This window comes from Neopelma chrysocephalum, unplaced genomic scaffold (assembly GCF_003984885.1).
Source record: "Neopelma chrysocephalum unplaced genomic scaffold, ASM398488v2 Primary Assembly neopelma1_45, whole genome shotgun sequence".
Classification (NCBI taxonomy): domain Eukaryota; kingdom Metazoa; phylum Chordata; class Aves; order Passeriformes; family Pipridae; genus Neopelma; species Neopelma chrysocephalum.
Window position 1 is genome coordinate 4,275,685 of NW_020897704.1, and position 17,749 is coordinate 4,293,433.

Genomic DNA, 17,749 nt, shown 5'->3' on the forward strand with positions numbered 1-17,749 from the left:
ATAGAAAAAATTCCACCGGTATTTTTGTTTCTTCTTTTATTTTTTAGGATTTGCGCATGGAAATAGCCAAACAAGAATTAATTGTTCATGCTCGGGAAACTGCTAGCAAAGTACTAAAAGCCATTAGTGGTAAGTTGCAGTGGTGTTTCCTGTGTTTTCTAGTGGGTTTGTTAATGTAAACTAACGATATCTTCTTTTAATACAGATCAGCAAATATCAGAACGAATGGCTTTGGATGCAAAGAAACGGGAACAGTTTCAGAAGCTGAAAGACCAGTTTGCAAAAGACCAAGAGGTATCTCTATTTGTTTCTAAAGGCCAGCTGTATTTCTTAGGCAAATAAATGAAAGGGTATCTTGATTTATTGTACTGAAGTTGAGTGAATAACTCATAGGGTACAAATAAGAACTTCTTACAGATGTGTGAGTTACAGCTGGTTTTGAGAGTGGCTTTTAAAAGTATTAAATATTTATGCAGCGTCGCCTTGCAATGAAGCAGGAGGAGATTGATGATGATTTCAGCTATGCCCGAGAGCTCAGAGAGAGAGAAAAAAGACTGAAAGCTTTAGAAGAGGAAATGGAAAAAAAGGCGAGGTAAATGTATCCGAGTAGTCTCCAAAACCATCATAAAGACCTCAGGAAAAAATTATTGTGTATTAAAATTTATGGTACTAGTAGTTCCCAGACACTGTTCTACAAGGGTAATGTTTGCAGTTAAAGGTGGATGTAAGGATTTTTGATAATTGAATCCGAAAAATCAGTCCGAGAAACTACTCAGAGACTTTTTTTATCTTTAAGCAGCAAGGTATTTGTTTATTCAACGTTGGGAGCAAGCCAGCTCACGCTGGACAAACTTGCTCAACTTGCAAGTGCAAAACTAAGCCATTTTATACACTTTAGATACATGGTTACATAATTTATTATACATATTAATAAGTAGGCTAGTCTCTGGGTGGAGTCTTTCCAGACATGCCCAGTCTTCTGCTGTGGGGGTCTTCTCCTCAAGCCTTCATAATGGTGGTCGCCATGGACGTCTTCCTCAATTTGACCTCTTCAATTAGGTGACCTGAATTCTTCAAGCTTGCAAAATCCTGGCTCTGGGCCTTCTAGATCTTATTCAAATGTCTAGTTTACCTAATTTATTACTGTGTGTGTACTACTCCTATTCTTTCTATAATAAGGCCTTTGCTCCAGTGAGCAGAACAGAACATGGTATTAAGCAGTGCTCCTAAAATGTTCTTCTAGCAAAACAGGTATTGAGGCTTCTTAGCAGGCCAAGATATCTCAGTTAACTCTTTTAGGCCTGGCTCCTGTTTCATAATCTGTGAGCAGTTTTGTTAGGAATGGTTAGTGGCCCAAAAATCTGGGACCCACTAATTTGTTCCAACCCTCTGCAGTCTGGGTTTTGTTATAATCAAAATTTCAGGAAAAAAAATTTAACTCCATCTTACAAGTAAAAGCAGAGCCCACAGCAAAAATGGTCACATGTATGTCAAAGCAGAAGTGAAAAACAGATGAAGGAGTTAGGTTGATATTTCACTTTCTTCTGCTACATCTAAAAATACTTAAGATAAATAAGTGACCTACTAAGAATAGGTATAGAAATACATATTGACTAAGAATACAGTCCTGTTTTTTCCACCTGTTTATTGTCTGTGATTGAAGCCTCTGGCTTCTACATTTTAAAAACTACTTCTCAGTTCTGAAGTGCTAAAAAGCCTTATTCTTTAGAAGGGAAGATGAAAATCAGTATGCAAAAATCTATAACTTAGCTTTTTTTTTTTAATCTTCATTTAGGCAGGAATTAATTGACCATTATAGCAAACTTTCTGATGATGCAGCTCGTAGGGAACAAAGAACATTATGGAAAATCCAGCGACACAAGTTGGAAACAGCCCGTCTTAAGTTTCTGTTAGAAGATCAAAAACGCATTGAGGTATCTTCTGAAAATATTTAAGAAATGTAATTTAGAAAATTTGATATTTGGTACTTAAAGACTCTTGGGTTTGTCTTTTCTTTTACTTATAGGAAATGCTTGAAAAACTTCCAGATGGAAACTACAGGAGAAAATTAGATATTATTCCTTATAAACAGTGCCAGTTGGCTTTGAATAAAAACCCTGTTGAGAAAGATCCACCTTCACAGGTGAGTTCATTTTCTTACATAAACTCCAAGTTACTGTTCCAAGTTTCCCTAAAGGGAGTTTAATTTCATTGTTCATTTCAGTTCAGTAAACACAAGGTTCATGGTAACAGCAGGGTGAGTAGTTATCACTTACTTATAGTACATATGAAAAATCGGAAAATTTTAAATCCTGTACCCTAATTAGTAGCTTGATTATGTGACTAGCCATACAGTGTAATAATTATTTCTTTTTTAGGTGTCTTCTGTGAAACCTCTGCATTCTAATGAGACAATTGACAGAAAAGAATCTGAGCCTGAACAGGAATATGCTCCTTCTGCTGACAAAGCACTGCCTATGCCAGAGACAACAAAGAATGATCCTGATCAGCATTTTCAGCCTGAAGCAGCAGGATCTCAAAGCAGTCTCCAAAGTTCAGAGAAAGCTTGCAGTCCTCTATGCTGTGCTGACTCCCTACCTGAATCCAATGTGAATGTAGAAGATTTCTTATCGAAGCCACAAGATGAACAGTCTGTTGCCATTAGCATAGAAGGATCTTCGCTAGATGAAGCATTCAGAAATATTAACTCAGATCTTTCTGAGACTTCTCAAGTAAGTGGAAGTCAGCCTGTCTTGGGAGGAGCACCAGAAGGAGAAGACAATGTGCCATTGGGTCAGCAAACAGAGTATGATTTTAATACGGTCCTCAGACCATCTGCAACTTGGCAGGGACATGTTAGAGTTGGAGAAAATGTATTTGATGTCGAATACAGAAGGCCTCGGTGGAACATGCATGGACATGCATCTGATGCCAACATTAGAGTGGGAGAATATGTACCTCAAGTGGACACTTACCAGCCACATTCAAGCCCTTATGGGCATTCTTCAGACTCCCATATAAAAATCAGCAGCTATGTTTCTGAAGTTGAATCTAGCCGACCTCGATGGAATATTCATGGGCATGTTTCTGAAGCTCATATTAAAATTGGGGAATATACTTCAGAGATAGAGCCCTCAAGGCCTAGGTGGAACATTCATGGACATGCTTCAGAAGCCAATATTAAGATTGGAGAGTATGTGTCAAATGTAGCTCCTACAAGGCCTCGGTGGAGCATCCATGGCCATGCATCTGATGCCAGTATCAAGATTGGTGAAAACATGTCAGAGGTGGTCTCAGCTAGACCTCGTTGGAACATCCATGGACATGCATCACAGTCACACATCAAAATCGGAGAACTGGTTTCAGATACAGAGCCTTTAACATCCCGCTGGAGCCCATTTGGACACGCATCCCAGTCAAGCATCCAAATAGGGAAGTGGGCCCCATCTACAGAAAATGATCCGATACCTCATCGTAAAGCCATTTCGGGTTCTTCATCCGACTCCACAGTACAGACACTTCTGTACAGTGAAGAGTTATCTCCTGCTGAAGGGAGCAGAAAGGAAGCAAAACTGTCACAAGTTAAGGAAGAAACTTTGCCACAGTCACAGATGTCTGACAGTGTTACAGACTTTCCTGATGCTAATATTAAAGACGATAAAGAAGAAAATGAAAAGAAACAAGAAGGTAAAATGAAATTAAATTTATTCAGTCAGCATTTAAGGGCTTGTGAAAGTAACTAAATGTTTGTGTTCAAAATGGGTACTTACTACTTAATTCCTTGCATAACTTTTCAGATACTGCTAGAATTCAGAGGAAAGAATAGAGCTGAGTCTTGTCTTCTATAGACAAGAAACAGAGCATTAAAAAATTCTAGCCTGAAACTTTATGAAACAGGACCTTGTGGGTTCTTGAGTAGAGAACATGAATAAAAATACCTGAGTGGAGCTATGGGGAGGGACTCTTATTGGAGTCGTTATTTCTGTGATGGTTTGTAAAGAAATTTTGAACAATATCAGGGGCAGATCTGAAGTATGAACTAAGTATTATAAGTAGGTCTAAGTAAATGCTGGTTTTAATTGTATTTACAATAATTGCAGACGTGGTCAACAAGGACCCTTCTCCAGACTCCTTACAGAGCTTACAGGTAAGAAACAAAAGTAGTTGTTGAAAAGATTTATTTTTCCTTTGAAGAATTAGACACACTGGTAGTGCAGGTAATAAGTTTCTCTCCTAATCTAGTAGTCAACGCACGCAGGATCACTCTCAAGGAAAAAAGACAACGCAGAAAGAACTGTGTCTTGCGGAATATACCATCTAAGGAGTCTTTCTGCTGTGTCTTTTGCAATCGGATATGTCTATCTCGTATTGGCCTCATTAGCCACCAGCGTGCCTGTAATAGAAGTGGATAGAGCCTTCCTTAATCTTGGTTCGCAAAGCCTAGCCATGACAATCTAGTAGTCACTGTAAAACCATATTGTTTTCACCTGTCTGAAGTGTACAGGTGAGTAGGCACTTGTATTTTCAGTTGGAACAGCTGGTCAGTTACCTGTAAGAACATGTTAAGCCTGAGAAGACAAAGCCAGCCTCTCTCCTAAAGTTGTTCATTTATGTGTTTTAGGCAGAAGAACCTGAAAAAGCCATTCCACAAGATACTGTGCCTCAAGAAACCTTTATTTCTGAAGATAATGCTTCCAAGACTAAGGAGGAGGAGGGGGAAGAGGAAGATACATGGAAGAAAGAACAAGCTTATTTGAAAGCCTTATCGGATCAGTATTGTATTGAAAAATATCAAGATAGTTATGATTTGATGTGTAAGTAGAACTGTTGGAACAGTAGATCAACAGAAGATATGGTAAACCTGATCAAGAAAGCTGAGTGCCAAAAAAACCCCCCCTGACTTACCAGTAAATTACTGATGTTATGAACTGCAATAGCCAAACAATTTGCTCATAGGCACAAAGATGAGACGTTATGATTTTCTACCCTAGAGGTGTTTGTAGAGTTTAATAGGAACATATTATCAAGCTTCTTAAATATAATAACTTACAATGTTTATATATTTTTAAATTTAGCAGAACTACCAGTTTCTCATCTCTTGCATCATGTGATACCAAGATCATATACTTTTCCTGTGGATCCTACAGTGCAGTCGGCAACAGATGAAACAGCTGTACAGCTAAGTGAGCTCTTGTCTTTGCCAGTGCTGATGAAACGTTCTATTACTGCTCCACTTGTGTCTCAGTGAGTATTTATTAGAAATTTAGCAATTAATTTAGATTTTAATGTTGTATTCTGTTTTGAGACAAGAGTTGCACAAAGGTGTGTTCTCTTAAATTTTCTCTTTGCTCCTAGAAGTGGTTCAGTGGATGGTCCATTACTAATTAGAAAGTTCTGATCTACGTGATATATAGTAACATAAACTTAGATTTTTATGTGTGAATTAAAAATTTGAATGTCTATTTGAAATACAAGGGCTTAGAGGGAAGTGTTTGCTCTCCAGCTTGTGGATTATGCAGCAGTGATTTTGACAAGATTAGTTTTATTGTTCTTTTAAAAACAAGGTGTATTCTTTATAATACATGTGTTTTTATTTGGCAGATGAAAACTAAGGGACTAAGAAAAGAAAAATCTTTTGATTATGTGAACGCTCATGCATATTGATCAGGGTATATTTCGTGTTTCTATGGGAATTCCAGCTTCAGGGCTGTTTTGAAGTATAATAGAAGCTGTTCTTGTTACAGTTGGGATATATAGGGAAACCAGATATATGTCGAACTGTTTTGTGAGTATATCTAATGGTGTTTTAAATAAAAGTTTTTGTTATTATGTACAAGATTAACTTCTGTCACGAAGGCAGTTGTTTACAGATGCGTTAATTCCCCTTTTGCAATCTGCTTTCTTGTAGGTCTGAATTTCCATTTACTAGCTCTGAGTATGCTAACTCCAAGTTTGGTGCAATGTAGAAAGATATAATTATCTAACTTAATTTTAAACATCCAGACCGGCTCCCAGAATGATCTGTGTACAGATTCACGCATCTGGCAAAGCAAAGTGAGCAAGCCAGAGCTGCATGCTGGCAGAATTAGCCAATCCCTGATAGGCAAGTTAAATTATTTAAAGCTAGGTTGAATACCTACACTATACTGTAAACTGTAGTGTAGACCTGCCATCAATGTCTAGTGACAGAGCTTTACCAACTAGTATATTCTTCTTGGGGATTTAATAGTCTTTCTTAATCTGTTTTTGTAGATGACAGAGATAAGAAGGTTACTAATAAAATATTGCTCCAGGCCCAGCAGCATGTTCTAAAGATCATTATATGCAGCTGGTCTTAAAATACGTCCCCAGTACTGTTCAAAACCCAGTTACCTGAAGTGATAGGTTTTAATTCTGGTAAATTCTGGATGAAGATTTTTTTGTCTCTTGTTTTTTTGCCTATGTGAATATCATCCTGTCTTAAGTTCTGGAGCATTAATCTGATGTAGCTACAGCTGAATGTTAACAGTAAGGAAGGAGTTGCATGTAAGTATAATACCTTTTCTGTGGTTTTATTCTTAGTGTTTCTCTTGTGAACAAAGCAATAGTTGATTACTACTTTGTGGAGCTGAACGTAGAGAAGCATTTTGAAGCACTGAGACACTTTTTGTTAATGGAAGATGGGGAGTTTGCTCAGTCACTCAGTGACCTGTTGTTTGAGAAGGTATTTGCTTTGTTGTCTTAATCATTGTGTTTGAGTTGTCTGTTTTGGCTTGATATCTCTGAAATAATTTGGATGGGAATGACGGAATGGTGTGAATTAGAATCCTAGCTTTTGACATTTTCGTCTTTTGTACTGTGTTGAGAAGTCTTGTATCAAGTAACTGTTAACATTGTAAGGACAGAGGCAAAAGGAGGTCTTTGGCAGATAAGGAGTCATGGAAGGGTATTTCACTGTTTACTGTGATAACTGCTGCATTATTGCTGTCCCCTCCCATCTGCTGGCAGCAAGGCTGGAGAGCCTGAGCCATTCGCTAAAATCCATTGGAAAGCCCTGTGTTGCAACATACCTACTCTTACCTTAAATATACTTAAATAGAGAGAGGAGAGTGCTGGGCCCTCTGATGAGACAGTATTTTCATGACTTACAGCTGTGTTTGTGGGGAAGACAGCAAGGTAGGAGGGATAGCCTGGGTTAATATAGCTGGTTGCCAGTGGAGATATGTGCTGTAGGGGAGTTAAGGCATTTCTGTGAATCCTAAGAATGCTTTAGACCCAACTGGAGAAAGCACTCAATGAATGGCTTTATTTGTAAACCTCTGAGAGTGCTGAGTTGATGAAATAGGCAGATTCGAGTCAGATAAATACCAGTTCTGTCCCTGGCTTTCTAAAAACTGTATTCCCTGCTGGAGGAATGTGTAGCAGCTCCTGAACCACAGCAGACATAGGAAAATAAATCAGTGCAAGTATGAGATTACCTTCATGCTGTGAACAGCAAATAGTTCAGAAGTTGCTTTATATGCTGTTCATGCATCCCTACAGCAGAAGTAAAAATTTCCAATCCAGGCAGGGTTGTCACCACTTTACCATTCTGCTTTAATTCACCTGTGTTCAGGAGCCAAGACTCTTTACTGTGTAATTAGGATTTTTTTTTTTGTCCCTAGCTTGGATCAGGACAGACACCTGGTGAATTGCTGAATCCACTGGTTCTTAATTCTATTTTAAATAAAGCATTACAGTACAGTCTTCATGGTGATACCCAGCTTGCTTCCAATCTTTCTTTTGCCCTCAAGTATCTTCCAGAAGTTTTCAAGCCCAATGCACCTGATGCTCTGAGTTGCTTAGAGCTAAGGTACAAGGTAAGAAAGCATGCAGAAAGGTAGAACAGTGCAATTATGCCATGGCTCTTATGTACCATGGTAGAGTGAATATGTTCTTAAGAATGGAGTAAAATAATTGTGTAATGGAAGTTACAGGATTTATTTAGCCTGGCCATTGCATTACATTATTAAAATACATACATTAAATTGTTGAAATACTTGTATTTTTAATAATCTTGTAATTTCTAACAAAAAATGTAGTATGATCAGCACTGTTATTTCTTTTAGGTTGACTGGCCTCTGAACATTGTCATTACTGAGAGCTGCATGAATAAGTACAATAAGATCTTCTCCTTTTTGCTTCAGCTGAAGCACATGGTGTGGACTCTCAAGGATGTTTGGTTTCACTTAAAACGTACTGGTAAGTATAAGAAGTGAACTAGAGAGCATCCTGTTTAAAATGCCTTTAGCACCTTCTGCTAGACAGTTGCTTATAAACAGTCACATCAAGCTTCAAAAGCCAAAATTTCTTTAAGAATCTTCCTTGGCATTTTAGACAGACTCTACTAACAGAAACCTTCATTACTTTAAAAATCCTGGGTTTAGATGGTGTCTGTGGATGCTGATGATAATGTATTTCTGATTTTATTTTCAGCTTTAGTGAGTCATGCGTCAAATTCTGTTCAGTTTCGACAGCTCCAGCTGTATAAGCATGAAATGCAGCATTTTGTGAAAGTTATTCAAGGTTACATTGCTAATCAGATTCTTCATGTTACATGGTGCGAATTTGGAAACAAACTGTCTTCTGTGGGCAACCTGGAAGAAATTCACAGAACACATGCTGAATACCTCAACAAAGCAATCTTCAGGCAAGCTACCATTCTTATTTTTACTTCAAATATTTTAAGTTAATGGAGTGGCCAGTTCTAGCCTAATGTATTTGTGCAAAACTGACTTCTACCTGACACACTAAGTAGTCTTTACATATGAAAGTGTTTTTATGTAAGGGAAACAAACTTCATGGCATGTTGCGAGGTCTGTTCTTTGATGCTTCTCCTCATCTATCCGTCGTTTTCATTTCCCTGGAACTCCTTGAGTTACCTCCTGCTCCTGTTCACTATGCCTCTGGAAGTTTCCATTCTACTCAGGACAGCTCTAACCTAAGAGCTCTAAACTAAGGGTACTCTTGCCACAGTTCTGTTTTTCTTTCACCCCATCCTTGTCATAGCCTTTGTAAATTACTGCTGTTCCATTCAGCATGAGTAGTGTGCACAAGTAAGCCTTGCTGAAGGATGTAAAATGCTTCTTCTGTACCTTTTATGTGCCTTTAATATATGTGCAGTGACCAGGGCTGGGCTTTGAAGGGACAAAAAGATGCCTCTGTCCACATTTATGAGCAGTGCAAGAGACACCTGTCTTTCAGGAATCACAAGTTTTTAGCCCCTTGGTTACTGTATATGAGGCAGAGGGGTGGTGTGCACAAGAGGAAAGAAGCCTAGAGTTTATTTTGTTTCTTCTTGAAGAGTGTACACTGGAATGATAAAGTGGTGATATGGAGGGAGAAGAGATGATAAAGAACAGAAATTATAAACGAGAAGAAATCTCTCCTTTCATGTCTTTTTCAGTTTTAATCAGAAACAACTTGTTAGAGCTGCTGTTTGGATACCGGGGGTGGGATGAGAGGGGATTAAAGAGACTGAGAGCATAATGTTTTTAAATGTCATCTCTTTTGCAAATACAGATATAATTCTAGAAATCAGATACACTGGGGCAAATATCAGTTTCTTGGAAGTGCAAGCAAACTATGTTAGTTTTAGGCACCTCGTTTAAAATCCCCATTACAGTTGGCTGCAGTCTTGTGGATTTTTTTCAAGCAATTACCTTTAACCTAAAGGATTGTCACCCCTTTGTATTTTTAGTCTTACAACCAATAAATTATGTCAACTAATTTCTAAAGTTGTTTTTGTTTTCCCTTAGGGGTCTGTTGACAGAGAAGGCAGCCCCTGTGATGAACATCATACATAGCATCTTCAGCCTTATTTTGAAGTTCCGCAGCCAGCTCATCTCTCAGTCATGGAGCTTCGATGCAGGGAAGCAAATGGCTGTTCATCCCAACTTTGGTCTGATGCAGCAGTCATACAATACCTTCAAATATTACTCCCACTTCTTATTCAAAGGTGAGAAATTGCATAAATTTTAGATAGAAGAAAAAATAACTGACAACTGAAAAAATTAAAAAGATGTTTTGGTAGTATAACATAAAAGTAGGAAGATGTGTGTACTTACTGTTAGAAAATGTAATTCCCAAATGAAAACTGCATTATTGTGGTTTGCAAAGATCTGCATATCCATTAGTTAAAATGTCCACAAAAGAAATCTAACAGATATCCCAAAACTGTCTGTAAGTTTTTGCTAAACTTACTTTACAAAATAAGAATTTGGTATTTAGTTCTATATATGTGCATACATTTTTCTTTTCTCTGGAATTGAGTTCTGAAACTTTTTATTGGCAGCAATGAGAGATAGCTAGATACCACTTAGAAGTAATTTTAGATATATATGCACTAGTTGAATATTACCATGGTTATGAGATTTGAAAATTCTGATTCCCATGTTGGACTAGAGCCTCCTAGCACTAGCTGGAGCTTAAAGCCAGTGCTCCAGGCAAGTGTTTTACAGCTACACAGATCATTTGCCAAATGTACTTTCCTTTAACATGATAAAATTTTATCTCACTGTCAGCTTAGGCTATAGTGTGAAGAAATGGTTACCTGTCTTTCCTCTCCATTTCTCTTTCAGATCTTGCTTGTGTTTTTAGTACAAGTTCCTTATCATTCCTCTAGTACAAAGGTGGTTCATGGGGTTTGGGTTCCTTTTTTTAGAAAATCCTGAATTCCTGAAGGAGGTGCAACTGTTTTTCTTAGATCTATTTTTCTAGAATACTTTCTAGTCAGATTATATTCTTCAGGAAATGAGCTGCCCTTTTTATTCTTTAAGGGTGTCCAAAAATGGTGTCAAAGGACCAAAAACAGATATTTCAGGATGAGTTAGAATGGCTGCTTCCAAATTCTACAGGAAGTCAGAACACCTCTGGGAGCCGCCTAAGCCCATACTACGAGATCTATGGTTACTTCATGGACAGAGATTAATAGACCATTCCGTAAGGAAATTTGATGAGTGACCCAGTCTTTACACCCTCATTATTAAGCACTACAAAGCAAATGTGTGCTTGTTCATCTCCACTTGTACCTTCAGTCACCATGTATTGTAAAATGCTCTCTTTCCACAATGGGTTGATCCAGAATCCATTGAAAGCCAATACAAAGTTGTCTGGACTTCAATGGCTTTGGCTCAGGCCCTAACTTCTAACAATACACTTTCCCTTCTTCCTTGCATGCTCCTGCTGCTTGCTAATTCCCTTTATATTAGTGCATGGGATATTTGTGAGCTCAGGGAGTTTCTATTGGCTTTTTTCCTTTGTAATTAAGGATGTTTAGAGCAGTCAGTTTGTTCGTTCATAGAGCCTGAGGGGTTTGTCCTAGGAATTTCTCTTTGGTTTTCTCTCTCACACTGGACTTTGCTCAGGAAAACTTCAGCAGAGCTACTTCTTTCACAGAGGTCACCAGAGGACCTAAACATACTTCCTGGTCAGTTGAAATTATGATAAGAACACACCACCTAACTGTGAAAGATTCTATGATCTCTATGTTTCTGTGAATGCAATTTGATAAGGAAATGCTTTGTTAGAATAATACACTTTCACTTAGAACCGACACATAGTCTTTCTTTTGCATCTTTTTTGAAATAGTTTATAATTCCAGAAAGAGATATTCGACTTATGTTGCAATGTACATTTGTTTTTATTGTCCTTAGATTTCTGCATTAGGCGTTTTTTTTTTTTAATTAGAAGGCACAGATACTGTCAAGGCTGACTTTAGAATATTAATCTTAGTTGAAGCTTATTTTTTTTGTGTTTCTTCCAGTGGTAACAAAGCTTGTAAATAGAGGATACCAACCACATCTGGAGGACTTTCTGCTGCGAATCAACTTTAATAACTACTACAAAGATAACTGAACTCTATATAGAGTAAGGATCACTGATAACGTAGTAAAACAGAAAAAAAAAATATATATATGCTTATGATTTATAGAAGCTTATGCAAATGCCATGCAAGGGGCATTTTTCTTCAGTGAAATAACCCACTATCTAATAGCATGAAGAAAATAACCACCACATACAGAGCATGATGATGCTTAAAATCCACCAAACCTGCCAGTTGTTTTATCTGCTGAAAATTGATGTTGTCATTATTGCAGAGAGAGAAAAGCTGAGTGCCTGATCTTAACACAGGAGAGAGTGCAAAACTGTATATCTGTGAATGTGTAAATGTTGTATTTTCAGTGGTGTGAATTTCCTTCAATGTAAATACATGTATATGAAATAAATTAACAGATACTTTCTAGAACTGCCCTTGGTAATTGTTGGATAACTTGCGCCAAATTTAGCTTCTTTATACCTAATTTAAGCTGTGCATCTTATTTTGTGGTGATTATGTAAAACACCTAAAACAGAAATTCAGCATCACTAAAGCAAAACAAAACTGTAATTCCCAATATATTCCAACTACTGCTTTTAACTGAAGGATCACATTTTCAATTTGCTAATAATTTTCCTTTTCCTTCTTTTTTTTTTCCTGTATTGTGAAAAGAAACAGCTGAACTTTCAACTTCGTGGTATGAGAATGTTTTAGAGAGGCAGTCAGCTTTGAAATATGTTGATTTTGAGATCCTGGAGGCACAGTTGCTTAAAATGTGGATATATTCATCAGGAGCTGTTTGTCTGATTAGGAAACACTTATTTAAAGGTACAGGCCTGGCTGGAATGTTAACAATACCATGGAATATTGAATAAGATTATTTTCTGATGATGTATAGGTAGTCTTATGATTTTTTTTTTCTGGAAGAGAAATAAGCATTAGAGTCAGAATATACCAATGGTGAAGTTGACCTGTGTGTTTCTGCTTCTGCTTCTGCTCTGGTTCCAAAGTCAGTGTAAAAATGTGGTAATGCACAGTTGTAACATACATCTGCTATGCTGTTTCTTTATCTGTGATGTATTTAATTGACTAGCTGCTTTCTGTTCTGCAGAACAGGGGATTGAAAGAGCAAGTGGCTTGCAGACTGAGCTATTTTGTTGCCTGGGCAGGCAGAGAGCTATTTTGGGAATTTGTAGGACTGGGTGTGTACGTACCTTCTAGTGCAGACTGATGTCTTGTTGTGAAGCACCTAGACTTCCCACTGGAGAGCAGCCACACAGCTTCTGTGGGGAGCAGTATCTGATGTTTGGGACTTGGCACTGCACTGTAATTGTAGAAAGACAAAGTTTTATCTTTCCCATGAACCGAGTGTAACTCCTGGAGGAACAGCACACATACCTGCAGTCAGCTCTTCAAAATGCCTGAAGGCCTTACCTGGCCGCTGACATAGGCAGCCAAGAGAGGGTAGAAAGAGGGAAGAGAGAAAAAGGGATTCAGAGCACCTAAATTAAAAGTCCTGGTACGATTACGCAAGAGGAGCAACCTTTTCTCCTTGACTTCTGAAGGAGTGCTCCCCAGTGAAGGAAAAGGGCAAGATTAGCAATAGCTAAAAACTTCTCAAATGCAAGCCCTGATGAATACTGCAAAGTTAGGACTTTAGGTGCAATCTTAGAGGGATTCTCTCCTTCTTTAGAGACAAAAGTCTTCGAGAAAAAAATGAGAGCAAAGTACAGAAATTAAGACACATAACCCCCCACACCACTCCCCATTTGCACTGCTGAGCATGACGCTGTAAGGCATGGATTAGCCCTTTGGCCAGCTCAGGCTGGTTGTGTCCTCTCCCAGCTGCTGGCCTGCCTCCTGGGCAGGGGCCGAGGGAGGGAAGAGGAGGGAAGAGACAGCCTTGACACTGTGCAAACAGGGTTCATCAACAGCCAAAACGTGGCTGTGTTATCAGCCCTGATTTAGCTGCAAATCCAAACAAAGCCCTGTAACAGCCTGCTAGGAAGGTTAACTCTGTCCTGTCCAGACACTGCACAACAGAAAATTAACTTTGATTTGGAAAATACTGCTTGTTTAAAAGGGCAGTTAAGAAATACCAAGAACGTCCTCAAACTAGAAAAACTAATGTGTATCTTCAACTTTTGTGGTGTTATAGGAGCACTTCATATAGAAGTGGTTGTATTAGCTCTTGGTTTTTCTGCACAGTAAAACTTTTGAGTGCAGGGGAGTGAAAATCATCTACAGAATTCTGATCCACACCTTGGCACTGGTAACTGCTAAATAAAGGTGGAAGGGTGAAAGCCCCACAGCCAGCAGAGCTACAGTGTATGGGGCCTGCCAAAGGCAGCTCAAGAGCATTCCCTCCTTGACCTCCTTTTGCCCTGGCTTCACATTCATTGATAGAGAATCTGCTATCTCCACTTCTGGGGAAGATTTAAAGGTGAATGGATCACCTTTTGTTTTTTGGCTGCAAAAGAACAGAGGAGAAAAGCCAGTTTACATAAGAGGAATGTCGTAATGCCAGTCCTGGTGCTGAATTAACTCAGGGGAAGAGCATTTCAGATGGGAGGTTTCCTGTCTGACAAGCTGAGGAGGCAGAAGCTGCCTATTACTGATCCCCATCACTGCCCACAGTGTCAGCCCAGGTCCTTTTCATTTCTGTGTGCAGCTGATGGACCACACCACAGCCTGCTGCTCAGGGCATGAAAAACCTGTTCCGTCACCAGCCAGGCCTGGGAGCCAGCACTGCTTTGCTGTCTTCAGCAAAATCACCTAATCTCTTGGTGCTTTAGATTTTCCACCTGAAAAAGTGGTAATAGTATCCATCTTTCTTTGTGCCACTTAAAAAAAAAAAAAAGAGGAAATGCTATTTAACAATCCAACCATCTAATGTTCTACTGTATAAAAATGTCAACTTCTAAATCGACTCCAGACTAGAAAACCCATGAAGTAAGCTTTGTAGGTCAGCTTTGTCTACAAAAAAAAAATGTTTTCTGTTTATACTTGCCCAAAGTATCATTAAATCTCACCTCTGGGTTTACCTGCTGAAGGTGCATGCTCAGCAAGAGCTCTGCAGTGCTGCAGCACTGTCCTTGCCCAGCCAAAACAGCAGCAGGGGAGGAGGAGCAGCAGGGAGCTTCAGATTTTTTGCGTGCCTTGGAGAGACAGATAAGCCTGGCTGTTCCCTTTGCGTTTCTGCTCCCTTATTAATTATGCATCTGCTGCAAGAACTGCATGAACAGAAGAAGGTACAGTCTATACTCACGTGTGTCTGGAGCTTTATCACTGCCCCTAATATCCTTTGATTTATATGCCATGGTACCTGCCCTGACACAGGGAAGCTGTATCCTTCAGTTCCATGGCTGATTTGGGAATGAGGGAAAATAGAAGTGTTAAGGGAAGGTGGGGGGACTGAATGCAACATTTTTATACAGTTGAGAGGAACTGAGCAATGTCACTGCACACAAAAAATGTCCCACTGTAAATGCAGGAAGCACAAAGTCAAATGAAAAGATGTAACAGAGGTAGTGGCTGCATTATTTAGAACTCAGCCATAACTGTGTGATCTTACACTGGATGTGACAGCATCGTGAAACCCTCCTCTTGGATTCACATCCATTACCCCCAGCTGTCACCCGGCTCTGGAGGGGTAAGTGCATGTTACTGCCTCCACCTGTCTCATCGACTCTGGTCAGAGGTAAAGCTGCCCGAGTCCCACCACCTGTGTTAACAATGCTGAAGGATCAGCTAAGGAGGGGCATTGGGGCTGCTTGGACATTATTGAGCACAAGTGAGCAGCCAGAGCGTGTGGCAGTGTGTGACCTGATGAAGGGTGCTGTCTGGAGGGAGATACACAGTCAAATATGTGAAACATGGAGCTGACAAAGTAAATTCAGGATAACCAAGGCCTGAATTTGCTCTTTCAGTGGACCATGTCTGAATGCACTCCATGCAAAGGCACAAGCAGCAGGTTTGGCCTAAACCCACTTCCATCACAGACAAACTCAAATGCAGAATACCTGAAACCAGTCTGTTCAACAGATATTTTGGAGTGCAGAGATTTACCCCAGCTGAAGCACCCCGAGGAGCCACATGTGTGTTTAAATTATTTGGTTTAAATAAACTAATAAACAAAATACAACTTCACTTTCTACCCAAAGGCCTACTTCTGTCAACAGAGTTAAAATCCCATCCTGAATCTGCTGACATCAGGTGATCCGTTTAATTCCAATGACATAAGGAAGAATAAAAGTGGTGTCAGCATAGGTCTTATAGCCAAGTAAGTGGGAGGGAGGTTTCCCTTTGAATACTGTGAGGGCCCTTACCTTGCTCCAAGCATACCACCAAAATAGCTGGCAAGGCAGGAAACCTGTGAGTTCACTCCTCAGAAAACACTGCAAAAATATAAGGTGAGGTTTCTGTGATATGACCTGGCCCTCTGATACTAACAGGGCAAAAACTTCTAAAGAAATGAAGTTGGCAAACAGTATGGTCAACAGTAAAACCATTTTGGGAAATAGGCATGAACAAGAATATTAAAATTGCAAGTTTTATTATTTTTAATAAAAGAATCAAATCTGTAGCACTTATTGGGGAAAAAAACCCCACAAACAAACAAAAAAACCAAACCCCAAAACAACCCACAAAACATTCCAAGTAAGAGCTGACAGTAAAACATTCAGCAATTGTAGATTCACAAGCTCACGAAGCAGAGTTACAGTGAAACCTTATCAAGCCATGAGAGGAGCCGCACTATCACACAAGACTATCCAGAGACACATCTCCAAGAGGTTCTCATTTCAGTTTTGCAATCTGGGTACCACTTGCTTTTACACAAGGGTAGTTCAGGATGTATAGCCACAGGCTGAGTCTAAATCAAGTATTTCCACAGAAAGCTGTTGATAAGAAGAGTCACCGCTTCATTTCGACCACAGCTCAGAATCACAGAATCAACTAGGTTGGAAAAAATCATTTAGTCCAACCTAACATCACCTTGTCAACTAGACCATGGCATTAAGACATCCAGTCTTTTCTGGATGGTGACTCTACCACCTCCCTAGGCAGCCCATTCCAATGCCCAATTGCTCTTTCTGTGAAGAACTTCTCCCTAATGTCCAACCTAAACTCCCCTGGAGCAGCTTAAAACTGCGCCCTCTTGTCCTGTTGCTGGTTGCCTGGGAGAACAGACCAACACCCACCTGGCTACAACCTCCTTTCAGGTGGCTGTAGAGAGTGATGAGGTCTCCCTTGAGCCGCCTCCTCTCCAGGCTAAACAAAAGCTCCCTCAGCCACTCCTCATAGGAATTGTGCTCCAGACTCTTCACCAGCCTCATTGCCCTTCTTTGGACACTCTCCAGCACCTCAACATCCTTCCTGAAATGAGGGGCCCAGAACTGGACACAGGACTTGAGGTGCGGCCTAACAAGTGCTGAGTAATGGGGAAGAATCCCTTCCCTGGTCCTGCTGGCCACGCTGTTCCTGATCCAGGCCAGGATGCCATTGGCCCTCTTGGCCACCTGGGCACACTGCTGGCTCATGTTCAGCCTGCTGTCAATCACCATTCATCACTGCTCTCTGGGCCCGGCTGTCCAGCCAGTTCTTAACCAGCAAACAGTGCACCTGTCAAACTCCATGGCTTTTATACAAGCAGAATATTTGACCAGTAAGAAATATAATTTTCAGGTTTACCTATTGCAAATACAAGCTGTAAAAATAAAAAAGCAATTTATGATTCAAGTATTTAGACTCTCAAATGCTATAAGCTGTATTCCCTTCTCTCTGAAGAACTGAGCTAAGAGACAAAGTTCTTAGCTGGACAAAATTTGGTCTAATTGTCCTGAACAACCTCCTGATTCCACACTGCTCCAGGAACAAGAATAGAAGAAACTATCATCAGAGATGAAACTATGA

General features: G+C 39.6%; 1 protein-coding gene across 1 annotated transcript in view; it reads left to right on the top strand.

Moving 5' to 3' along the window:
* The window catches only part of TUBGCP6 (tubulin gamma complex associated protein 6), a 43,542-nt gene extending 31,273 nt beyond the window's left edge, over window positions 1–12,269 (top strand). Inside the window, 15 exon segments of the mRNA XM_027679216.1 lie at window positions 48–129; window positions 206–294; window positions 477–592; window positions 1,796–1,934; window positions 2,027–2,143; window positions 2,379–3,687; window positions 4,092–4,147; window positions 4,622–4,814; window positions 5,076–5,244; window positions 6,562–6,703; window positions 7,644–7,838; window positions 8,088–8,220; window positions 8,455–8,668; window positions 9,777–9,976; window positions 11,783–12,269. Of these exon segments, the coding sequence (XP_027535017.1) occupies window positions 48–129; window positions 206–294; window positions 477–592; window positions 1,796–1,934; window positions 2,027–2,143; window positions 2,379–3,687; window positions 4,092–4,147; window positions 4,622–4,814; window positions 5,076–5,244; window positions 6,562–6,703; window positions 7,644–7,838; window positions 8,088–8,220; window positions 8,455–8,668; window positions 9,777–9,976; window positions 11,783–11,874 (3,246 nt within the window). The 3' untranslated portion in view covers window positions 11,875–12,269.
* Window positions 12,270–17,749: the final 5,480 nt, after the last annotated feature.